The 21,036-nt window shown below is 62.6% G+C and overlaps 2 protein-coding genes across 4 annotated transcripts in view; one reads left to right on the plus strand and one right to left on the minus strand.

The window, feature by feature from the left end:
* The window catches only part of AGPAT2 (1-acylglycerol-3-phosphate O-acyltransferase 2), a 26,440-nt gene extending 12,872 nt beyond the window's left edge, over positions 1-13,568 (plus strand). Inside the window, exons 3-8 of the mRNA XM_019641854.1 lie at positions 230-504; positions 8,946-9,079; positions 9,635-9,810; positions 10,057-10,152; positions 11,944-12,016; positions 12,908-13,568. Of these exons, the coding sequence (XP_019497399.1) occupies positions 230-504; positions 8,946-9,079; positions 9,635-9,810; positions 10,057-10,152; positions 11,944-12,016; positions 12,908-13,083 (930 nt within the window). The 3' untranslated portion in view covers positions 13,084-13,568. The remainder of the gene's footprint in view (positions 1-229; positions 505-8,945; positions 9,080-9,634; positions 9,811-10,056; positions 10,153-11,943; positions 12,017-12,907) is intronic.
* Positions 13,569-14,098: 530 nt separating this feature from the next.
* Positions 14,099-21,036, minus strand: part of EGFL7 (EGF like domain multiple 7) — an 8,190-nt gene continuing 1,252 nt past the window's right edge. Inside the window, exons 1-9 of one of the 3 annotated variants that reach the window (XM_019639902.1) lie at positions 20,966-21,029; positions 18,351-18,472; positions 18,098-18,214; positions 16,729-16,844; positions 16,439-16,534; positions 16,149-16,313; positions 15,365-15,429; positions 14,608-14,770; positions 14,099-14,457 (exon numbers count right to left, since the gene is read on the minus strand). In XM_019639902.1, coding sequence (XP_019495447.1) covers positions 14,435-14,457; positions 14,608-14,770; positions 15,365-15,429; positions 16,149-16,313; positions 16,439-16,534; positions 16,729-16,844; positions 18,098-18,214; positions 18,351-18,430 — 825 coding nt within the window. In that variant the 5' untranslated portion in view covers positions 18,431-18,472; positions 20,966-21,029 and the 3' untranslated portion in view covers positions 14,099-14,434. Of the gene's footprint in view, positions 14,458-14,607; positions 14,771-15,364; positions 15,430-16,148; positions 16,314-16,438; positions 16,535-16,728; positions 16,845-18,097; positions 18,215-18,350; positions 18,473-20,146; positions 20,629-20,965; positions 21,030-21,036 lie in introns of those variants that run through there. The other 2 variants (XM_019639910.1, XM_019639893.1) reach the window with 2 other exon arrangements.

Here is a 21,036-nt window from a genome sequence, read left to right on the forward strand (position 1 = left end):
CGGGCCGGCGGCCGCCCGCTTCCGCTTCCCCAACTTTCTTCTCTCTTTCCCTCCTTCCTGCCCCGCCCGCGCTTCTCCCGGGCTCCTCGGCGGGCGCGCGAGGGGGAGAGCGCCGCCGGGGGGGGGCAGGCGGGGCTGGGGGAGGGTCCCCGCGAGCCGGCGTCACAGTGTGTGCCCACGCTGTCGCCCGGAGGCCCCGGCCTGGGCGGGCGCTGACGGATTGAAGCAGGTAGGGGCCTCCGGCGCCGCGCTGTCCCCGAGCCCTGCCGAGGGCGTGCGGGTGCGGGTGCCAGGCAGCGGGTGGCGCAGCGGCTTTCCGAAAGGAGCAGGGCTGGGCCGAGCTGGGACAGGCGCAATCCTTCCCCCCGCGGGGAAACCGAGGCCGGGGCCTCCGGGCTTGCCCGCCGGCTGGGCCCCGCGGGGGCACCACCCCCGCCTGCACCGGGCGCGCCGGGGCACCGGTGGTCCCTCTCCTCTCCAGCCCCCCTCCCGCCGACCCGCCAGGTGATGAATGTACCTGGTCCCAGGCGCCCCAGCAGGTGCCTCCTTCCCTTTCGTCCTCTGCTCAGGAGGGTGGGAGGCTCCACGCTGGGGAGGGTGGGAACTGACCCTTGGGTTCCAGCTCCAGCCCAGGTGAAGGAAAGGGCGGTGGCTGGAATTTTCCCCTGGAAGCCTCCCAGGCCCAGGGAGCTTGGCTTTGGGGAGGCGTGTAGGGTGTGGAGTGGGCAGAACAGTTTGTGGTCTCTCAGGGTCAGAAGGCTGGTGGGGGCTGTGGCCGCCAAAGAGAGGGCTCCTCCTTGCCTTTCTCCTGGATTCTGATGGGAGGTGGGGCTGTGGAACATTTCCCTCTGTGGCTTCCGCAGTGGCCCCTTGGCTGTGGCCTGGTGTGGGGGTGTTGTGGTCCCTGAGGGGCCCCCCCGCCCCCCATGTGGTTACAGGACAGTGGGTGAGGGTTCCTGGCTCTCCACCACCTCTGCTTGCCTTGGCAGGCTGATGTACTGGGACTGACCCATACTGCATGGGTCCCCAGGCCTAGTCTTCAGGGGTTTGTGGCTTCACATGGCACCGAGAGTTGGCGTGATGGCTCAGACTGGAGGGCCCATGGGTACTCAATAAGATTTGGTCCCCACACTCAAAACGGCCCAGCCCGCGTCCCAGGGAGCGCGCACAGGCCCCAGGCGCAGCCCTCCCATCATCAGCCTTCCCAAGCAGTGAGGGCAGGGCCTGTTTCCAGAAATAGTTCCTCAGAGCTGGGCCCCCACCACCCCAGAGCGGGGGAGCCCTGGGCTTCGTGCATCTCTGAAGGCCTGACCTGACATTAAGGCCCTGGGCCCAGCCTGAGTCTCCACCCTGCACTTGCTGGGGGGCAGGGCCTGGAGGTGCAGGAAGGGGTGGTGCTGGGTTTGGGGTGCTGCCCTCTTGAAGACAGGCCAGGAGCTGGCATGCTTTGCTCTGAGGCAGCAGGGAACCCTGGGCCTGGTGTAAGTGAGGTGCAGCGGGGGAGCGGGGCCCAGAGCAGGTTTCCAGGGGAAGTGACAGGGGATCCTGGAGGTGACCCCCCTCCCCTCATGTCATCAGGTGGCCTCTTTATAAGCAGCTTCCTTGTCTTTTAAAGACCCCCCCCCCTGGTTCTTCCAGGAGTGCCCTGGACAACAAAGCTGCTTCCCAGGGGTCAAGTCCAGAGCCACCAGCGCTGTTTCTGACATGGTGGCTGGACCTGGTGGGCAGGCCAGACCAACGCTTGACCCTGCAGGCCCCCTGCTGGCCTTGGCCTTCCGGCCTCTGCTTTTTTCCTCAGCCCAGGGCCTGACTTGGGCCCCCAGCCTCACCCGAGATTCTGGCCACTAGGGCATCCCCCTCAGGACCCCAGATGGCCTGATAGTGTTTGGGTGGGGGCTTCCTGCTGCTCCCCTCCCCAGGGCAGTCCCCAAACTCAGATCCTGTAAAGGAGCCCACTCCAGGACCTAACAGCAGGAGGAAGGTGGGCCTGGGGGCTGGGTCCAGGGTTCCACGGCCTGCACCCCTGCATCTCTAGATCCCACAGGGACGGGTCACAGTGATGACTCCCCAGCGATGGCTAGGGTGAAGATAGGGGTGGGGTGCTCGTGTAGGTGACTTTCCAGAGGGATATGGTGTAGGGGGACTGAGAAATGCAGAGAAAGAGGAGGTTCTGTGTCCGGGGACAGGACCCAGGAGGACAGAGTGAGTGACAGGCCCGTGGGAGACAGGCTCCCTACCCGCCTCATTTCTGGCCCCTCCTGGGCCGGGGCAGGCCATGTCTGCCCAGTTTGTCCCAGGACCTCTGAGCACCCTGGGTGCCTGGCTGCCTCCCCTCCAGTCCCCCCTGATTCCCGGAAGTGTTTTGCCTGCCGTGCTCTGTGTTGACCGCCACTTCCAGCTCCCGAGCACCCACTGTGGGCCGCAGATGCCTCAGCCTTGGAAGGGATCACTGTCTTCCGTTTCACAGACGAAGAGTCCGAGGTTCAGAGAAGCAATTTGAAACTAAGGCCTCTGAAGCAGGGAGGGGAGGAGGTGGTTGTCCGGGTTCCAGAGCTAGGACGTGGCAGAACCAGGATGTAGACCCACCGAGGGTGACTCCATAAAGCCTGCTTTTCGTTTTCCCCCTGTGCCCTCCCAGCACTAGGGGCTAGGGCCAGCGCCATGGCAGTTTCAGGACTGGAGTCCAGGCTTTGGGAATGACCTGAGCTCTGGGAGGGGCATACCCACTCTGCCCTTTTCCCTCTTGGCTATGGTCCCTCCCCATGGGGCTCTGGGTGGGCCCCCAAGGAGGCATTTGCTGTTGAGACTCGAGTTCTGAGTGTGCCAGGAACAGTGATAGGAACAGAAGAGCAGAGGCAGACTCTGTTCTGACCAGGCTCGGGGAGCTGAGGCCAAGGACCTGCCTTGGGCTGGCGGTGCCCTGTGTGCAGGGCTAGCGGGGAGCAGCAGGCCGTGTTCCTTGTCCTGGGAGACAGATGCCCTTATCACACCCATTTGACAGAAAGGAAAGTGAAGTCCAGGGAAGCTGTGAGTGTTAGGATTAGATTTGGCTACAGGATCAGGAAACCCTAATAATAGGAGCTTAAGCAGAGTTCGCTTTTTCATACATCAAAGGAGACCAGAGCTGGGTAGCCTGGGGCCACAGGCTCCTCTGGCCTATGGCCCCCCTATTCTCAGGGTCCAGCAGGCCACTGCTGTGGCATGACCTCTGGGGACTGGACCACATGCGTCCTGTGGCCAGGACCTAGGCGCGTGGCATGGCCCTTAGCTGCAAGGGGGGCAGGGCAGTGAGGCAGTGTGGGCCGTGCTCATGGTAAACATCGAGGAGGGGACAATGGGCACTGTTTCCACCACAGGCCAGGGGACTGTCAATGCCAGTCAGGATTTGAACCCAGAATGAAGGCCCAGCCTCCTAGCCAGTGGTGCCAGCCACTGAGCAGTCCTGGGGGCAATGCGTGGATAGGGACACAGTGTGGCTGGGGGCTGGCCTGGGGCCCTGGTCTTGAAGGAAAGTCCACCCTTGTCCTGCTGGGGGTGGGAAGGCAGGGCCACATAGACTGTCCTAGGCCCAGAAGCCAGGGCTCCCACCAGCCCTGGGGACTCGCTCATTAATGAGGGCTGGGAGGGCTTCCCTGGAAAGCTTGTCACTTGGGGGCCACTTCTTTCCAGGTCCCTGGCATTCACTCCACTCCTGCACATCCGTCTTGGCATCTCTGGGCGTCTGCACAGGCTGTAAGCCCCTACCCCCCACTCCTGTCCCTTCCTTGTGCTCCAGCTCATATGACACTTGGAAAATGCCCCTACTCTGCCAGGTGGCTTCCCTGGGGCCTCCCGTCCCCTGAGCAGATCAGTGGGATCTGTGCTGCCTTCCTGGCAGGGCGGCCCCAAGTCAGCCCCACCGCACCTCCTTGCTCTGTGGGACAAACCCCAAGGGGTCTGACTGAGGACTGGCATGCCTTGGCCAAAACAGCTGCCCAGGTCTCCCGGGAGCCACCCAGAGCGAGTCCAGGGGCTGAGGGCAAAGGTCAGCAGATGGCCCTGCCTGGCTTTGCACTGCCGGGCAGCTACCTGGAGCAGGTGCCAGCTGGGGGGAGAGTGAGCTGGCTGAGTGTGGGGAGGCTCTGCTTTCGTTTACTTTGGGCTCTTCTTTTCTGCTTGCGTCATCATCACAGCTGCTGTTTGTGGAGGCCTCCCGTGGTCCCACATGTTTCACGGGGTGTCCCACTCTTATCGTGCTCAATCCTTCCACCCCCTTCCTGTTTCACAGACTGAAATGGAAGCTCAGAGAGGTCAAGTTTATTGCCCAAGGTCACAGCTGGTGAGAAGGGAGTCAGGATCCCAATACAGGTCTGTCTGACCTAGAGCTTGGAGGGGCCCAGGTGTCCTGGGGCCAAGCATACGGGTAGAGGGTCCACAGAGGCTGGCTGCCAGGGTCCTGCCTGGGCCCCCATTGGCCCAGACAGATCTGTGACGTTTATGCTGCTCCCTCCTGCTCCGGTGGTCCTGGTCTGAGGTTAAGTGGAGGGCTCCTGAAAAAGACCCAGGAAGGGTCCCACGGTCGCCTCTGCTCGAGGAGCTGGATACGCCTGTGGGCAGCTGGAAGGGGCCTGCCCCAGGGGCCACCTGCCGTGCTGTGCAAAGCTCACACCAGTCACCCCCCTGGGGGCCATCACTGGTGCTTCTGGAACACCGGGCTGGGTACCCAGTCCATCCTCTGGCCACTTGGGTTTTGGGTAACCTTGGCTCCACCCCTGTTGGCCTCCCCAGGAAAGCAGGGTCATAGGATGGGGGCTGGAGGGTGTGGGACAGCAGCCAGTGCTGTGTGTCCCAGGGCCGGCACCGCTGACACCTGCCCCAAGCTTTGGGATGAAGGAGGGCTGGCACTCAGGATGAGGCCTGGGCTGGGCAGGCAGGGCAGCCTGGGGATGACGGTTGCTTTGAGGTTCCGGCTAGGAGAGGGGGACAGAGCCACTCCCAGCCCTGCTGGGGGTTGTGTGGGGGCTTAGAGCCCAGGGAGGGAGGGAGACCTCAGAACTAGCTTCTGGAGTCTCACAATTTTGAACCCTTGAATCCCCGAGCCTTTACGCCACCTCCAGTGTGCCCTTTGCGTGGCATTCTTCACATGGCTTTCAAAGGCCAGGTTAAGAGGTGGGTGCTGGCCCATCCTGGCTTCCCTGCTGTGTTACCTTGGGCAAGTTACTTCACTCTGCTGAGCCCCAACTTCTTTATCTGCATAATGAGTGTATAATGAGTGTACCAACCTTGTGGGGTTGTTTCTATTTTATTTTATTTTATTTTTTAATTTTATTGGGGAACAGTGTGTTTTTCCAGGACCCATCAGCTCCAAGTCAAGTAGTTGTCTTTAACCTAGTTGTGGAGGGTGCAGCTCTGTGGCCCATGTGGGAATCAAACCGGCAACCTTGGTGTTATGAGCCTGCGCTCTCACCACCTGAGCTAACTGGCCACCCCGCCCCTTTGTGGGGTTATTGTCTGAACAAAATGGGATAGTTCACATGCACATGGAGCCCTTGGTGCAGTGCTTGGTGGTGCACAGTAGGTGTTCACCAGACGTGGGGGGGGGGTCCCAACTGGCTTTGTTTGCCTGGGTGCTGGGTGCCTGGTGGCACATGGTGGGTTCCCGGAAATGTCTGCTGATTACAGGAGCCTCCGCAGAGCTTGGTTTGCTTCCTTCCTCTTTGAGGAAACACTGTGAAAATGATAATATATATTCCCCCACCGCTTCTACAGAAAACCCTGAAAATACGGGTGGGACATTGGGAGAAGGAAAAGTGAGCGCCCGCATGGGCTCTGTCTGCCTTTTCTCACTCCCAGGATGCACCGTTCTTTCGCAGCTTACTGTAATCACACCGGCTGCTGTATTTTTTAGTGTGTGTGAGTGCAATTATTTGTAAAAGTGTAGAGAGCACGCTGGCATGGGAGCCTCGGTCTCCTGCAGCTGCCTGTCTGTCCCTCCCTGAGCCTTTGGTCCTGGTGGTGTGGCCTGGGCCAGGCTGCCTGGGCTCCCTGCTGGGGAGGGAGAGGCAGGGGAACAATTCGGAGAGGCCCCTGCTTAGGTCCTACTCCCAGAGGTTGACACATAGTATCTGTCTTAGTTCAGAAACAGTAACAGTGTACCATCAGTCCCTTAAATATGATACAAAAAGAAACACAATAGAGGAAGTCCCTCAGAGGGATGGTGGGGCTGGCTGTTCAATGTGCTGCCGAACTGGACACTGAAAAATGGTTAAGGTGATCAATTTTATGTTATGTGCATTTTACCACAATTTAAAAGAAAAGAATGGAGCCAGCAAATCCCATTACCGGGGCAACCCTGTCCATTTCCTGTGTGGCTTGAGACGTTCCCTGTGCTGCAGGGTAGGGAGAGGCAAGCAGTGCGTAGTTACCATTAGAAGCAGGATTAGAAGTCTGAGGAGTGTTCCTTGCAGTAAATAAATGCAGAGCTGCGTTGCTATTTTTCTCAGCCGCATCGGGCTGTGAAATGGACCCTGAGTTACTTCACCTGTCCCTCCTGGGGGCATTTAGGTGTTTTCAGATTTTCCTAATTCAGACCACACTTGCGTGTCACCACAGCTGCCCATAACAGCCTTCGGGTAATTCCTGGAGGGCGACTGCAGATGAAAGGAAGTAGGTTTCTTAAGGGCTTTGGTGGGGTGCTGCCAACCTGCCCTGCAGACGCATCTGCTGCTGTGGCTCCCACTGCGGCCAGCATCTCTGGGAGCCGATACCTCCGGTTACCAGTGTTTTTAATCTGTGCCAATCTGAAGAATGAAAAAAGCGTTTCTTGTTTCAATTGGCATTTCTCTGATTGCTAGGGAGATGGATTTTTTTCCATGTTTATTGGACTTCTGTGTTTTTTCTTTTTGTCAAATGACCGCTTAGGTCCTGTCCTTGTCGCCTCCAATCGTCACAGTGACCCGAGAGTCTGTCTTTTCCAGATGAGAAAGCTGAAGCTCCCGAGACGAAACAGCTGGGCAGTCCCAGCCCCTGTCCAGGGCTGGCAGCTTGGGCCCGGCCCCTGAGCGGGGCGGGACACGGGCAAGTCAGGCCTGAGCTGGCTGAGGCTGGCCATGTGAGGAGGAGCCTCTGGCTGGCAGATGCAGGGAAGGATGACAGGCCTAACCGTGACAGCGGCCCTGGGCTAACCACGCTGCCTCTCTGAGCCTCAGTTTCCCCGCCTGCAGCATGAGGCAACGAGAATTGCCTGCCCTTCGGACAGGAGTTAGGCTGTGAGAGGTACAGCCTTTCAGACACGAAAAGACAAATCCCATAGGGCTCCACATATACGTGTCCCTAGAGGAGTCAGCGTCACAGAGACAGGAAGTAGATGGTGGGGGCTGAGGGGAGGGGTGGGAGTGAGTGTTTAATGGGGACAGAGGGTCAGTTTGGGAGACGAGAAAGTCCTGGAGATGATGGAGGTGGTGGCTGCACAACAGTGTGACTGTGCCTAAAGCCACTGAGCTGGCACTTAAAAATGAGTAAGATGGTCGATTTTCTGTGTATTTTCCCACAATTAAAACCCAAGTCTGGCTTTTAATCAGAGCGCCCTGACTTGCTCTGTTGAGAGCCAGCTCTCAATAACCTGTGTAGGGCGGGAAACTGCCCCTTCCCGCAGGACTGGTGAGGAAGTCAAGGGGTCTGGAGGGCGGGGGCCATCACAGGAATCTTCTGGAGAAATGCAGCAGGTCTGGGCCAGGAACCCTTGGGTCGGTGGTTAGCACATCCCCAGCCCCCTGCCACCCACAGGGGACGGGAAGGACCCAGGGCCCTGCAGGGAGCCATGAGCAGTGAGCTCACACCTCAGACTCGCGTGGCTGGGCATCACCCTGAGGACTGACCCCTCAAAGGCACCTGTCCGGTTGCAGGTGTCAGCAAAGCATCCCGCAGAGCAGGGGCCCTGAAGGTGGCCCTTCCTCCATGTTCTCCACACCCACTCAACCACATGCAAAGAGATTACAGCTCAGAAGACACAGGTGCCCCCTGGACACACCTGGTCATGCCCACTGAGTGCTGCTTGGACTGGCCCCTCAAGTTCACGGGTGCCTCGGGGCCGCCTCCTGTGGGAGCAGGGCCTGAAAGGGCCGTAGGCTTCCAAGTTAAGAGTCCCGGGCTCACACATCCTGACTCCACAACCTTCTCTCCTGGTGACCCCGGGCAAGTCCTTTGACCTTCCTAGGCCCGTGTCCTCCTCTGCGAAAAGGGGACGCTGGCCCTGCTCTGTAGGATGAGGGTGAGGAGTAAAGCAGCATGGCCTCGGGGTGCCTGGCCATGTGACTCCCCTCACAGGTGGCGCCACCATCATTCCGGAAGCTCCTTCAGCTCCTTGCAGAGGTCCCACTTAGTGCCAACGCTTGCTTCTGGGTGTGGCACTATCTTGAGGGGACGGTCACTTCCCCGGCTGGGTCTCCTCTCCTAGAGTGTGTGGGTGGGGGCCACCCTCTGGAGGGGCACAAGGACCTCTCCCCGTGTTGGGTCCTTCAGTCACTGACCCAGTCGGGCCCTGGGAGCTCTCAGCCTCCAGCCCCTTCCAGCTGGGTCCCCACTTGGCTGAGCGAGCAGGGGTGTGGGGTGAGGGCCAGGCGACACAGGCAGGACCCTGGAAAGTAGACGTGGGAGTAGCAGCTCTCCCCTTTGCTGGGCACCTGCCCCCAGAGGCTTTGCTCTCATCTGTCTGGCTGGGGTGGCGGGAGGCAGGGCAGCCCTCGCTGTCCCCTTGAGAGATAGGACCTGAAGGCTCCGGACGGGAAGGGGAGCTCGGGGTCCCATCGCCAGCCCACGAGAGGGTGAGCAGGCCCCGTCGGCTGCAGGGGTCTGTGCCGTGTTGCCTCCAGTCCTGCATCACGACGCCCCTCCCAGGCCTCCAGGCCAGTCTGAGACGGGCGGAGGGGCAGCGGGGCCCCTGCTCACTGGCGTCGTTCCCCCCTCAGCATCATCAGCTGGTTCGTCCGGTCCTTCAAGTACATCTACGGCCTTCGCTTTGAGGTAAAGGGCCGCCGGAAGCTGGAAGTGGACCACCCCTGTGTCATCATCTCCAACCACCAGAGCATCCTGGACATGATGGGTGGGTACACCGAGGGGTGGCAGAGAGCCGGCCGTTCCTGGCCACCAGCTGGTCCCTGGGGAGGGGAAGGCAGAAGGGTGCTGCTTCAGGGAGGTGGAGGCGGGGCCCCAGCGAGCTGGCAGGTGAGGGGGGCTGACAGGCCAAGCAAGGGCCCTGTGCCTCCCTCCCGCCTCAGGCCTGAGTGACTGGGCTGCGTGTGTGCCTGACACCGTCACAGGGCCCTCCGCTCACTGGCAGCCCAGCCGGGAGCTGCTTCAGCACCCTCCCTTTCCACGTGAGAAACAGGCTCAGAGGCCAAATGGCTTGGCCAGGTAGCCAGTGGGAAGGCGGGACTAGCCCAGGCCTGTTGGTGGTTAGGGCACAGGGCCCGCCGGGTCTCCTTCCTCCTGGGGAGGTGGCTCCAGGCTCTGAGGCCTGTCTCTCTCTCTCTCTCTCTCTCTCTCTCTCTCTCTCTCTATTTCTCTCCCTCCATCCTCTCTCTCTCTATTTCTCTCCCTCCATCCCTCCCTCCCTCCTTCTCTGCACCCTGCCCTTGTCCCCCTTGGAACCCCACAGGCCTCATGGAAATTCTCCCCCAGCGCTGTGTGCAGATCGCCAAGCGGGAGCTACTCTTTATGGGGCCCGTGGGCCTCATCATGTACCTAGGGGGTGTCATCTTCATCAATCGGCAGCGTTCCAGGACCGCCATGACTGTGATGGCTGACGTGGGCGAGCGCATGGTTAGCGAGAATGTGAGTCTGGCGGGGAGTGGGGCTGCCCGGGGCTGCCAACACTCCCGTTCAGTCTCCGTGGGAGGCAGCAGGGTCAAAATAGCCCCGCAGCACAACTTCCTCTGGGCAGAAACACACTTCATGGGTATGTCTGTAAACCACACGGAGAAGTCCTCACTGTTAGCAGTGTGGCCTGCTGAGAAGGGGGGTGGCCTCCCTGGCGGTGGGGTGCAGGCCTACCACAGCGGCCTCCTCTGTCCCGTGTAGCTCAAAGTGTGGATATACCCCGAGGGCACGCGAAATGACAATGGGGACCTGCTGCCTTTCAAGAAAGGTGCCTTCTACCTGGCAATCCAGGCCCAGGTGAGTCCATGGCCTCGCCCCCCACTCCTGGGATAGCAGGGGGCGGGAGGCTGGTCCAGGTTGGCTTAAGGCTGAAAGTGACCATAGCTCCGGGACCACTTCCTCCTGGGCAGGTGGCAGGGCCTCACCAGCCCTCCAGCACCTGGGCCCTGACCTGATAAGGAAGGTCCTTTTGGCCCCCTTCACCGACTCTTAAGTGACAGCTGCGTGTGTGCCCGACACCTGGCACAGTGCTGGCGCCTCATCAGGCTTGTAACCAGCTGGAACAGCGCTCAGCCCTGTGTAGCTGCACCTGGAGGTCCGACACCCCTACTTCCCCGGAGGGCAGTGCCGAGCGCTCCTTCAGGCCCTCAGCGCCCTGGCTGGGGCGGGATTCGGGAGTGCACAGTGGGTGCAGACGAGCAGGGCCTGTGGCACGGGGCAGGCTGGGGCCAGAGCTGGAGGTGGGCCCGGGTGGAGCGAGCTGTGAGCTCTGCGCGGAACCTTATGCTTCTCTGGTCCTTGACCTCCAGGGGTGCAATTTGTCCCAGAAGTGTCCTGGGGCCTGGGGGGGCACCAGGAGAGGCTGGTGTCGCATCCATCCACAGGGCAGGGTCTCCTGGTGGGTAAAAGGTGCCCTGTCCCACCCAGGTACTGTGCTGGGGGGGATTCTGTGATGGAAACCATCATCTGGGGTAAGAAAGGGCTTTTATTCCTGCCCAAATGGGGCCTGGGGTCCAGGTGGCAACTTTTTTCCTGTCCTCCACCTGTGACAGGTGGCCTCTAGCACCCCTGGTCCTGGCCCCGAGCAAGGCTCAGAGCAAGGCCAGGTGAGCCTGCCACAGGCTCCCAGCTAACCCCCTGGGGTGCGGGCGGAGCCGGCAGGTGGGCGGAGGAGCCCTGAGCTAGGGGCTCCCCAGAGCCTGGGCTCCAACCCCAGCCCTGCCCAAGCAAGGCTCTCCCACCCTCTGGGCCTGTGGCCGCTCTGGCCAGGAGCTGGAGGGCGCTGCTGCCATGTGCCTGGGGCTGACGTCACTTCCCTTTGCCCGTGGTGTGGGGGAGGAGGCAGCTATGGCGGGGCTGGGGCTGGGGCAGCAGCCGCCTCAGCCAGGAGACATGATTTCCCATCACCCTCCCTTTTCCCTCCATGCCCTCTCCTCCCCCGCAACGCACCTGCTTGACTGTAGCCTCCCTGTTTTCCTAGCACCTCCCCCTCTCCGCCCCCCAACTCTCCAGTCCTCTGCGGTGCCCGGGGAGAGGTTCCCTAACTGCCAGGGTTAATGATTACCCTCAGGCACTATTTCCAACATTGCAGTCACCATTGGACTTGACCCTGGTGTTTTCTGGGAATACCAGCAGGCCCTGCCCCCTCCCCTGGCTAGAGCTGCCTCCAGCCTCCCCAGGAGGGGGGAGAGGTTGGGCAGGGAGCGTGGATGGGGAGACCTCAGCAACCTTCTCTAGCTCCATGGGACAGGGCCCTGCCCCACTGGGTAATCTTAGAACCCAAAGGGGGACATAGATGTGGATCAGATGGACATGTGCCAGGAAGACTTCCTGGAGGAGGTGATGCTTGAGTGAAGATGCGCAGCATGAGTTTATGCAACTCTGAGTCATCCAACCCATGAGGTGTCCCATGCCTGGGGGTCAGAGTGTGGAAGGGCCCTGAGGTAGGACAGGTGTCCGTCTGGCAGCCATGGACGCTGCCCCAAAGCGGGGCAGGCGGGCGACAAGACACATGAGCTCGCCCTTGGGGACGAGTGGTCTGGGGTGGGCTCCATCACCCTCAGGCTGCCTGCGTCTCCCTGTACACAGGTGCCGGTCATCCCCGTGGTGTACTCCAGTTTCTCTTCCTACTACAACCCCAAGACGAAGCGCTTCACCTCAGGTAGCTCCCCCACCACCTGTGCACACACAGCCTGTCTCGTCCTCGGTCACTGAACACCGGGGCCCGAACACATCATAGTTCTCATTTCCAGTGGCCACCGTAAGCCAGAGTCTTGCACCCAGTGACCATTAGGGGGAAGGGAGGAAGGAAGGAAAGAGTTTAGCCTCAGCCATGGGCTCTGAGGAGAGTGGTAGTGAGCGCATTTCCCAGATGACACTAAGGCTCCCAGACGGTGTGCTGGGTACCCGAGTCCACACACCCAGGTCCAGGCCACGCGCACAGCTCAGGGGGCTTGAGGCGGGCGCCTCCTGTGCTGAGGGTGGGCTTCTGAGCCAGGGCATCCGGGCCTAATTCCCGGGGCGGCAGCCTCCCAGGCACCCCTATGCCCACTGGCCACAGAGCTCGGGAACTCTGCCCTTCCCTCCAGACCCTGCACCTGGCACCCAGGTGGAAAGGTGCAGCCCAACGTGGAAGGGCAGTGGGGGAGGCGCCCAGCTGTCACCTCACATCCAAGACTCCCTCCGTGCCACCTAAGCCATCATGGAGGATGGAGTAGAACATGGGTGGGGCTGCCTGGGGGCACAAGGGTACTCTCTCAGGGCGGAAACTTTCTGTTTCTTGGGTGGTGCTTGTAGCGTACACGGTTGTCCAAACCTGCTGAGTGTGTACTTAGGAGCTGCAGTGATTGTGTAAAGTTTTTCTCAGCCGAAAACCAACCACCCCAGGCCAGAGTGTCCAGGAAAGAAACCGGCCTGGCTGGGCCCCTGGGGGCTCCACAGGGAAGTCTGGGCAGTGGCCGAGGGGAAGAGGAGGGGGTTCAGCTGGGGCAAGAGGCAGTAGCGGGGAGGCCCCAAGCCCCCCAGGATGTTGACGCCCACACCTCCCCAACAGGAACCATCAAGGTCGAGGTGCTGGATGCCATCCCCACCAGTGGCCTCACCGTCGCTGATGTCCCCAAGCTCATGGACAGCTGCCACCAAGCCATGAGGACCACCTTCTTACGCATGTCCAAGACGCCCCAGGAGAACGGGGCCACTGCTGGGCCTAGTGCCCACCCAGCCCAGTAGCCAAGGCCTGGGGTGGGGTAGGACTTGGGGGTGGGGTAGGACTTGGGGGCAGGATCTGGCTAGAGAATGGACACAGGGACCCCGCCCCACCTGGCTGCCAAATATCAGTGTCCCACTCCTCCAGAGCCCGGCTTTCCTTCAGGCCACTGAAGCAGGGGACCCCTTCTGTCACTGGCCTCAGATCCAGGCCCCTGATGTCCCCGCAGAGGAGTCAGCCCAGAGCCTCCCCAAGCTCTGAGGGCAGAGCCTCGCCCACCCTGTGCCTCCAGGAGCCACGTGTAGGCGCTGGCCTGGGGCCCGGACAAGTGGCCAGAGCTGAGGCCCTCCGCCCTCCTGCCGGGCTCCCAGTCATGGGCCTGTATCAGGTCTCAGGGAGAGGTGGTCTGCACCCTGGGGCGGGGACTGCACCCTGGCCGGCCCTGGGGAGCGGGTGCTGAATCGGTACTGCACTTGCTTATTTTTTATAAACGAACTCTTGGAAGTGCCTGGTGAGTTGCAGTCACTCAGAGGGTGGGTGGGGCTGCCTCAGGCTCCATCCTGGACAGAGGGTGGCACCGCCCGGGCAGCGCATGGGGGTCCTCCAGGCTCCCTGCACCTCCTCCTCCCCGGAGCACAATGCAGGGCCCCCACAAAGCATCCCCTGGCTGTGTTCTCTTCCTGGGACTGGGCCCACGGTCATCCTACACGACTCTCTTCAGGGTGGGGTTGTCCACCTGATGGGGGCAGTGGGCATGCCCAGGGGTCCAGCAGACCCTGGGGAAAGAGGCTGGAGATTTGCTCTTTGGCCACTGGCTGCGTATGGGGTCAACCTGTTACAGGAGGAAGCTGTCTGTGGCCAGTATCACCGTCCCAGAAACCACCTGCTCCAGCCTCTTTTGGAGAGTAAGGACCAAGACCCTACCTAGCAGGGCCCAGGGGGCTGCCTTCCTCTCTCGCCATCCAGCACAGGGCGGTGGGCCTAGGGGAGGCCCCCGTCAGCTCCCAAATGCCCCCAAAGCCTATCCAGAGATGCAGCCGCTCCTCAAGTCTCATTTTATTCTGACAAAGATCGGGGTGGGGCTCCCCCAACAACACGTTGCCCAGGGAGCAGCCCCAGGCTCTGGGCAGGGATCTCTCGTACCTTCCCTCAGCCACAGCCCCACCAGGCCCCCCGGGGGGTGCAGGCGTCTGGCCGGGCTGGGGCTGGATTCACAGGACACCTCAGCCTACTCTACCCTGTTTCTTCAGTAAGGAGAGGTGGGGGCGCCGTCCCCTGCCTTGGCTCACAGCCCCCCTCCTGTCCTGCCCAGCACAGTGGGGAGGGCGGGGTGGGGGGTGCAGGGCAGAGCTTGGGGGTGAAGAGACAGGCCAGTCACAGCTCCTTCTTGCAGGAACCTACAGGTGGATGGGGGGGCTGAGGTCAGAGGTCACTGTTCCCCACCACCTTCCAGTCCAGCCAAATCTGCCCCCTCACGTCTGGCTGCCCCAACCCAACCCTCTCTGGCCTGTCTGGCTAGCTCTGTGGGTGGGGATCACGGCACTCACAGGACCCCAGCTGCTCCTCTAGGAAGGAGACCTGCTCGCTCAGAGAGTCGATGCGCTCCAGCTGCCGGAAGGAGTGGGCCAGGAGGCTGCCGGGGTCGGGCAGCCCGTGCTCCAGCGCCTGTGAGGCCAGGCTGTGCAGTGGCGCCAGCACCAGCTGCAGCTTCTGTGGGTCAGGCAGAGGGGCCAGGTGGGGCAGGGCCTGTGAGCCTGGGCCAGCCCCTCACCCTCTGTTCCATATGACAGGAAAGGAAACCGCTGTGGCCAGCAAGGGCTCTGCCAACCTAGCCCAGCTCTAGCCGTAGGGCCCTGGAAGTCCAGCAGAGGGAGCTTCAGAGCCAGGAGAGCCAGGGGTGGTTGGGCGCAGGGGGACAGCACATGCTCTCTGAGGACTGGGGTCCCAGGTCAGCGGAACTAGGAGGGGTGGACTGAAGCTTCTGAGGGGTCGTCAGGTCAATGGCCCCGTGGAAAGGCCAGTCTGTCCCCACAGGGACAAAGGCAGGAGGTGGGCTGGACCTGGGTTCAGGCTGTGTGGCCCGAGGGGGCAGGGCTGAGCCCGGGCACCTCCTGTCCTGGGGGTCCTAGTCATCTGCTGTCCCTACCCCACACAGAACCCAGGCCAAGGGCCCCCTGGGCTATCAGTATCGAGGAAGCCTCCCCCCGGGGCACCCCTGCTGAACCCCACAGCCACTGCAAGGGTCAGACCCATGCCATAGGAGACAGCGGCGCGGGGAGGGGTGGGTACCCAGCCCAGCCTCACCTGCTCCAGCAGGTCCACTCTTGACCGAAGCCTCTTCACTTCCTCCTTCACCTCACTGTCCACTCCTGGGGAGATCCAGGTGCTGAGTCAGGGAGGCCCAGCCCGCACGCCCCACCCCAGGCTGGCCTCTTACCGCCATGGGGTGGCCTCCCAGCCTCTGCCCCAGGTGTGGGACACAGCCCTGGAGACGGGTTCAAGTCCCAGCTGTTGTGGCAAGCCCCTCCCCCCACTCTGGGCCCCAGGTGTCCACCAGGGCAGGCCTGGAGGTCCGGGAGGTGGCCCCGCCAGCTCAGCACACCCTGGGGTATGACTGGGCAGACCCAGCCCCACTCCCGCCAGCCCCTTGGTGCAGAGTCCCCGCCATGCTGAGGGCGTCCCCGCCGAGGTCCAGGCTGTGCTCTTGGTGCCAGGCTGCCGACGGCGCATTATTACTCACGGTACGAGTTTGAAGTGTCACAGCGCGTACCAAAAGTAATAATGTCCCGTCACCAGCAGAGGTGCGGCATCTCCAGGCTGCTGGGTCGGGGGCACAGACACGACCCCCAGGGCGGGGCCTTCGTCCCCTTTTGGCTGAGATGAGGCCCCCAGCAACCTCCCCACGTGTCCTAGATAAGCCACCGCCCGTCCTTCCTGTGGGGAAGAGCCCGCTTCTGCCAGGTCAGAGAGCTGGCCCGCAGCCCCCCCATGCCCACTGTAGAGCTACCGGCTGGTGTCCACCACCCCAGGCCCTCCCTGCCCGTACCCCGAGGCACAGCAGCAAGGATAGGGCCAGTGGGGAGTTTACCTCTGGTGGGCTTTGGGGCCACCCTGGGGGTCCCTCTCTTGGGCAGGCAGAGCTCCCTGTCCGCAGATGGGCTGTGTCCCTCCTGACACTGGCACCAGTAACTACCCGCAGTGTTGACACAGCGCTGGGGACAGCCACCCCCTCCAGCACTGCATTCATCCACATCTGCAGGAAAAGGGGTGTTAGCAGGGGCGACGCCACACTGAGCCCCCTCAAGACCAACCCGTCAGAGGGCCACCCAGGACACACAGGGAGGCCCTTCCCCCTGGGAGGGCGGGACCCAGCCTCACCTGTCTGGCAGGTATCTCCCTGCCACCCTGCAGGGCAGTGGCAGCGGCCTGGCTGGACACAGCTCCCTCCATTCTGGCATGGTGGCTGGCATATTGCTGTGGGCGGAGGAGGCCTGTCACCAACTCAGGAGGGTCCCCAGGTCCCCATGGGGTGGCAGCCAGGGCGAGGAGGTTCTGGGCTCAGGTTTAGAGAGAAGCAGCAAATGCTTTGCCGGGGTCTGGCACGTGCGACGGGCTGCTGCCTAACTGGGCTGCTGTTCTCACCACACTGGGTGCTGTGGGACCCTCACCTGCTCCACAGGCCCCGGGGAGCCCACTGGTCCTCTTCCAGCCGGGGCAGCAGGCATAGCGAGGCCTGGCGGGGGCCGGCCCAGGGCTTCGGCGGTAGGCAGTCCTGTAGATGGTCCTGTGGGGTGGGCAGGGGCAGCTCAGAGGGGCCCGACCCTCATGGGCTGGCCTCAGTGGGTGCCACCGGGTCTCCTGGGCCCAGGTCAGGCTTTCCCCAGACATGCCAAGTGAGACACCCCTGCCCTCCCCATCCACCCACCTCCCTGGCTGGCTTGGTCCTAAGCCCCACAGAAGCCACATTTCCCAGAGTGGACAAGATTACCCAGGTGTGCCCCAGAGGTCCTCTCCCCCTGGGATGGCACCTCGGGGTTGCTGCAAAAGCCACCTCCCAACCCCGCTCTGTAGTGTTGAGTGGGACCACAAGACTTGGCAGGAAGCCCCGACTGTGGCTGGCCTGGGGCAGAGGTGGTCCTGGTACCCACACGTGCCACGCCGGGCGAGCCTGCACTTCTAGGGGCAGGGGATCTAGGGTGAAAGGGAAGGGGCTTGCCAGTCCTGCTGCGTGTCACTGGCAGAACCGGGCTGGTCTCCCCAGTTTGCTCTTCTAGACCCACACTTCTCAAATCACCAGCTCAGGAGCCACCTAGGCCCCCTCCCCTGAGCAGGCGGGACGGGGCTCAGACTCAGGGCTGTAGTTACCAGTCCCTCCTCCGCCACCCTGGCTTAGTGAAACACCACGCTTCCGTAGGTTTTATGTTCAGGCTGAGGTGCCCGAGCACAGGGAACAAGGGCTCTGCCCCACACTGGGCATGTGTCTCAGGGTCCCCAGCCCAAACCCCACTCTCTGCCAGGGAGGTCTTAAAGAACCTTACAGAAAATAAAATCTGTTTAGGACACCCCCCACACCTGAGAACCAGAGATGCACTCCCCTCATGCTGACAGAGGCGGAAGCAAACATATGCAGGGGGGATCTCCATTTATGACCACGGGGGCCGTCAAGGGGAGAGGGATGCCCACTGGCGCCCCGAAGGCTGGACCAGGACGACGGAGGCAGGCAACACAATTGGACAGAACTGTAGCCAGTGATGCTGGGGGAGGGGGGATTAACACCCTTAAGTGGAGGTGAGCAGACAGGATGGGGACCCCTCTAAAATGAGGGTGGGGGCAGATGTGCCAGATGCTCTTGGAGGACTGGTGTTTGAGGTCACCACCGTGCCATCCTGAGACCAGGGCTGCCCACATTCAAACAGGTGTCAGTCTCTGCCACCCACGTGGACGTGGCTTCAGCATCCTGGGCCTCAGTTTCCCATCTCGGGGTGAACTGCCCTCCCGGGCCCCAGAGGTCATGTGCAGTGGGCGGGGAGCACTCACCGGTAGGTGCTGCAGGCTCGGTGCCCGTCGCAGGTGGTGAGGAAGGGCTGGTACACACGCTGCACGAAGGACTCGGACACGGGGCCCCTGGGAGCCCCAACGGCACACACCCTGCGGCTGCAGAGGTGGGGGGCCAGTGGGTCAGCCAGAGGCTCCCAGCCCTGGGACCCAAAGGACCTGAGGACCTGGGGAAGGGGCTTCTCAGTGTCACTGTGGGAAGGACCCTCAGCAGTAGCCACAAGGATGAGCTCACCCAGGCCGGTAGACGTGCTCGGTGCCGCCCGCTGCCAGCACCAGGAACCACACCAGAAGCAGCTCCCTGGGGCCCCACATGGCCCGTGTCTCCGGGTGGGATGGCCTTCTCCTCAGGGTGGCCTGGAGCACAAGGCACGACCCTGTAAGTCCCTCTGCAGACCCTCCTCAAGCCCATGCTCCCAGCGGGGACTGTCCCCTTGGCTCTGACACCTGCCAGCAGGAGAGGCCCCACAGGCGGGTGCCAGCTCTCCCATCCCCCAGCCCGCCTCGCCAAGTGAGGCCAGCTGCTCACCAGCCACAGACAGCTCACCCAGGGACCACAGAAAGGCGACGCCATCGGGGCCCGGGAACAGAAGCCAGCACCCTTTCTTGGGGCCCCAGGCACCCTAGCCCTGCTGGGCTTGGTCAGGGTGAGCCCGGAAAGCATCTAAAGCCCCAGGAAACTTCACTCAGGCAGGTGGGGGCACAGGGCGTGCGTCTGGACCAGGTGGAGGTGGGGCTCAGAGTCCTCCTGCCATGGTAGGGCAAAGGCATGCTTGTACCCTAATCTCAGTCCACAAACGGGGGTTAGTGGGCAGAGCTGGAACCCAGCCCAGCTGACTCGGCCCTTCTGGCCTCCAGGCCTCATCTGCCAAATGGGGAGCCCACCTCAGTGGCATGGGGGTCCAGCAAGGGTGCAGTGCTCCGTGCATGAGCCCTCCCAGTCCTGAGCGGCATGGGGGTCTGCACTTAGGAGGCGGGGAGTGCTACACTGGGGACTGAACATGTCTGGAGTATCATGCAGCCTTCAGTGGCCCCACTGGGCACCCGCCTGGCAGGGGGAGGGAGCAGCCCCCCACACGCCAGTGGGCCGGATCGCCACCCTCTCCTGGCTGTGGGAGGCGGTGAGAGGACTCCTGGGAATGTGAGAAACCCAGCCCAGAATTAATGGTCTGCAACATGGCCAGGGGACTGGAGAGGCGGTCTACAGTCCAGGGAGTGGGGAAGATATTGTCCATATGTGCAGCCAGGGCTCTGGGGAGCTCCATGCCCCCATGAACCGGCACCCCACCCGAGGTCCCCAAGGGGCCAGGTTTCCATGCCCTCACCCCTGGGCTGTCCTCGATCCTGCAGAGGGAAAGGGCACCAGGACAGGCTGAACTTGTGTGTGTGTGTTGGGAGTAGAGCCAGCGTAAGGTAGTCAGTCCCCTTTTCTGGGACCGTTTCCTCAAAGACATCACTAGGATCTCGGAGGCCCTTCCTTCGGCTCTCACGGTCGGTCCCATAAACTGACCGCCACGAGCGGCTACTGAGCTCTCCATGCCCACCTAGCCTGACCCCGAGGGGGGAGTGATGCCGTGCCTGGTCCCAGTGGTCACTCAGCTGGTTCAGTCCACACTCTCGCCCACTGGATCACACGGCCCTGAGCTGGGCGGAAAGGTGGCTGGAGGAAGGTCCTTCCTGCACCCCTGTTCTCTGTCGGGGGGCCAGAGGGCAGCTGAGCAGGCAGAGACTGCAGGTGTCAGGGGCAGTGGGGAAATTTCTCAGAGTTTCTGGGCAGAGGCAAGTCCTGCCAGTCAGAGCCCGTGGGAAGATGAACTCGGGGTGGCCTATGGGGGCAGCACACTGTTAGGGGACCGGCCTGATGGTCCAGGCCAGAATTAAATGGTGGGGACAGGTGACACTGGGGACTAGGCCCTGGGAAGGCAGAGGTGGGCCGGTGGGCTCAGTGGCTGAGCCGGGCAGGGCCATGCCAGGGTTCCACAGACGAAACTGCCCTTCGCAAAAACCCATTCCAGGACCTTCCCCACTTACGCAAGCCGTCTGGAGAGGGAGTCGTGCTTTAGAAAAGGAGTCTCAGTTTTTGAAAGTCATGCTTTCCCCCTAGACCGGAGGAAGCCGATGGCCCTGCCTCGCCTGTGCTGGGCTGGCAGAATCGTATTCCCCTTTGGGGTGGCAGCCCTGCTGGGGCGGGACGGCCAGGGCGGGGGTGGCCGCCAGCCTGCAGGTCCGTAAGCAATAGTGTCCCGTTCCGTCCGAGTGGCAGCGTGAGCCCTGCACCACCTTCCCTCGCACCTGGCCGGTGGGCATCGCTGCGGGCCCCACAGGGAGGCTGGGTCTGCAGAAGGAGGGGCCTGACGCCCCCGCAGGTCGCTGGCCCCGGGTTCCCCCTCCCACCGGGAGGGGTGCTCTGCACGTTGGGACCCACGGTGCGGGGACAACGAGGCGGAGTGAGACGAGACTGACTCACCGGTCCCTCTCTACCGCCCGCCACACGCCTTCCCTGCCCCCTGCACGGCCGGCTTCGTGGGGAGTGGGAGTGAGGGTGGAGTGACACCCCCCCCCGCGCCCCGAGGACGGTCCGGCTGGCCTGGGCTGCGGGGTCCCGGGCCTGCGAGGCCTTGAGTCAGGCCCGGGAGGACCCGCAGGGCCCGGATGCGGGATGAGGGGCTGCAGCGCTCCCCACCCCGACCCCCAGCGCGGCCCGGCCCGGCCCGGGGCGCCCGTCGCCAGCAGGGGGCGCCGTTTCCCACGGCCGCTGGGCCCATTCTGCAGACCCAGCCTCCGGACCCGCGGCCCGGTCCGGGGGTCGTGTCCCTGCGCTGCGGCGCCGGGCGCCCCTGGCCCGCTCACCTCTCGACTCCCCGCCGTCGCTCGGCGTCGCCCCCCAGCTCCGCGCGCCGCGGGGTCCCCGACCTCCCCCG

The sequence above is a fragment of the Hipposideros armiger genome, unplaced genomic scaffold (genome assembly GCF_001890085.2).
Source record: "Hipposideros armiger isolate ML-2016 unplaced genomic scaffold, ASM189008v1 scaffold_3, whole genome shotgun sequence".
NCBI lineage: Eukaryota > Metazoa > Chordata > Mammalia > Chiroptera > Hipposideridae > Hipposideros > Hipposideros armiger.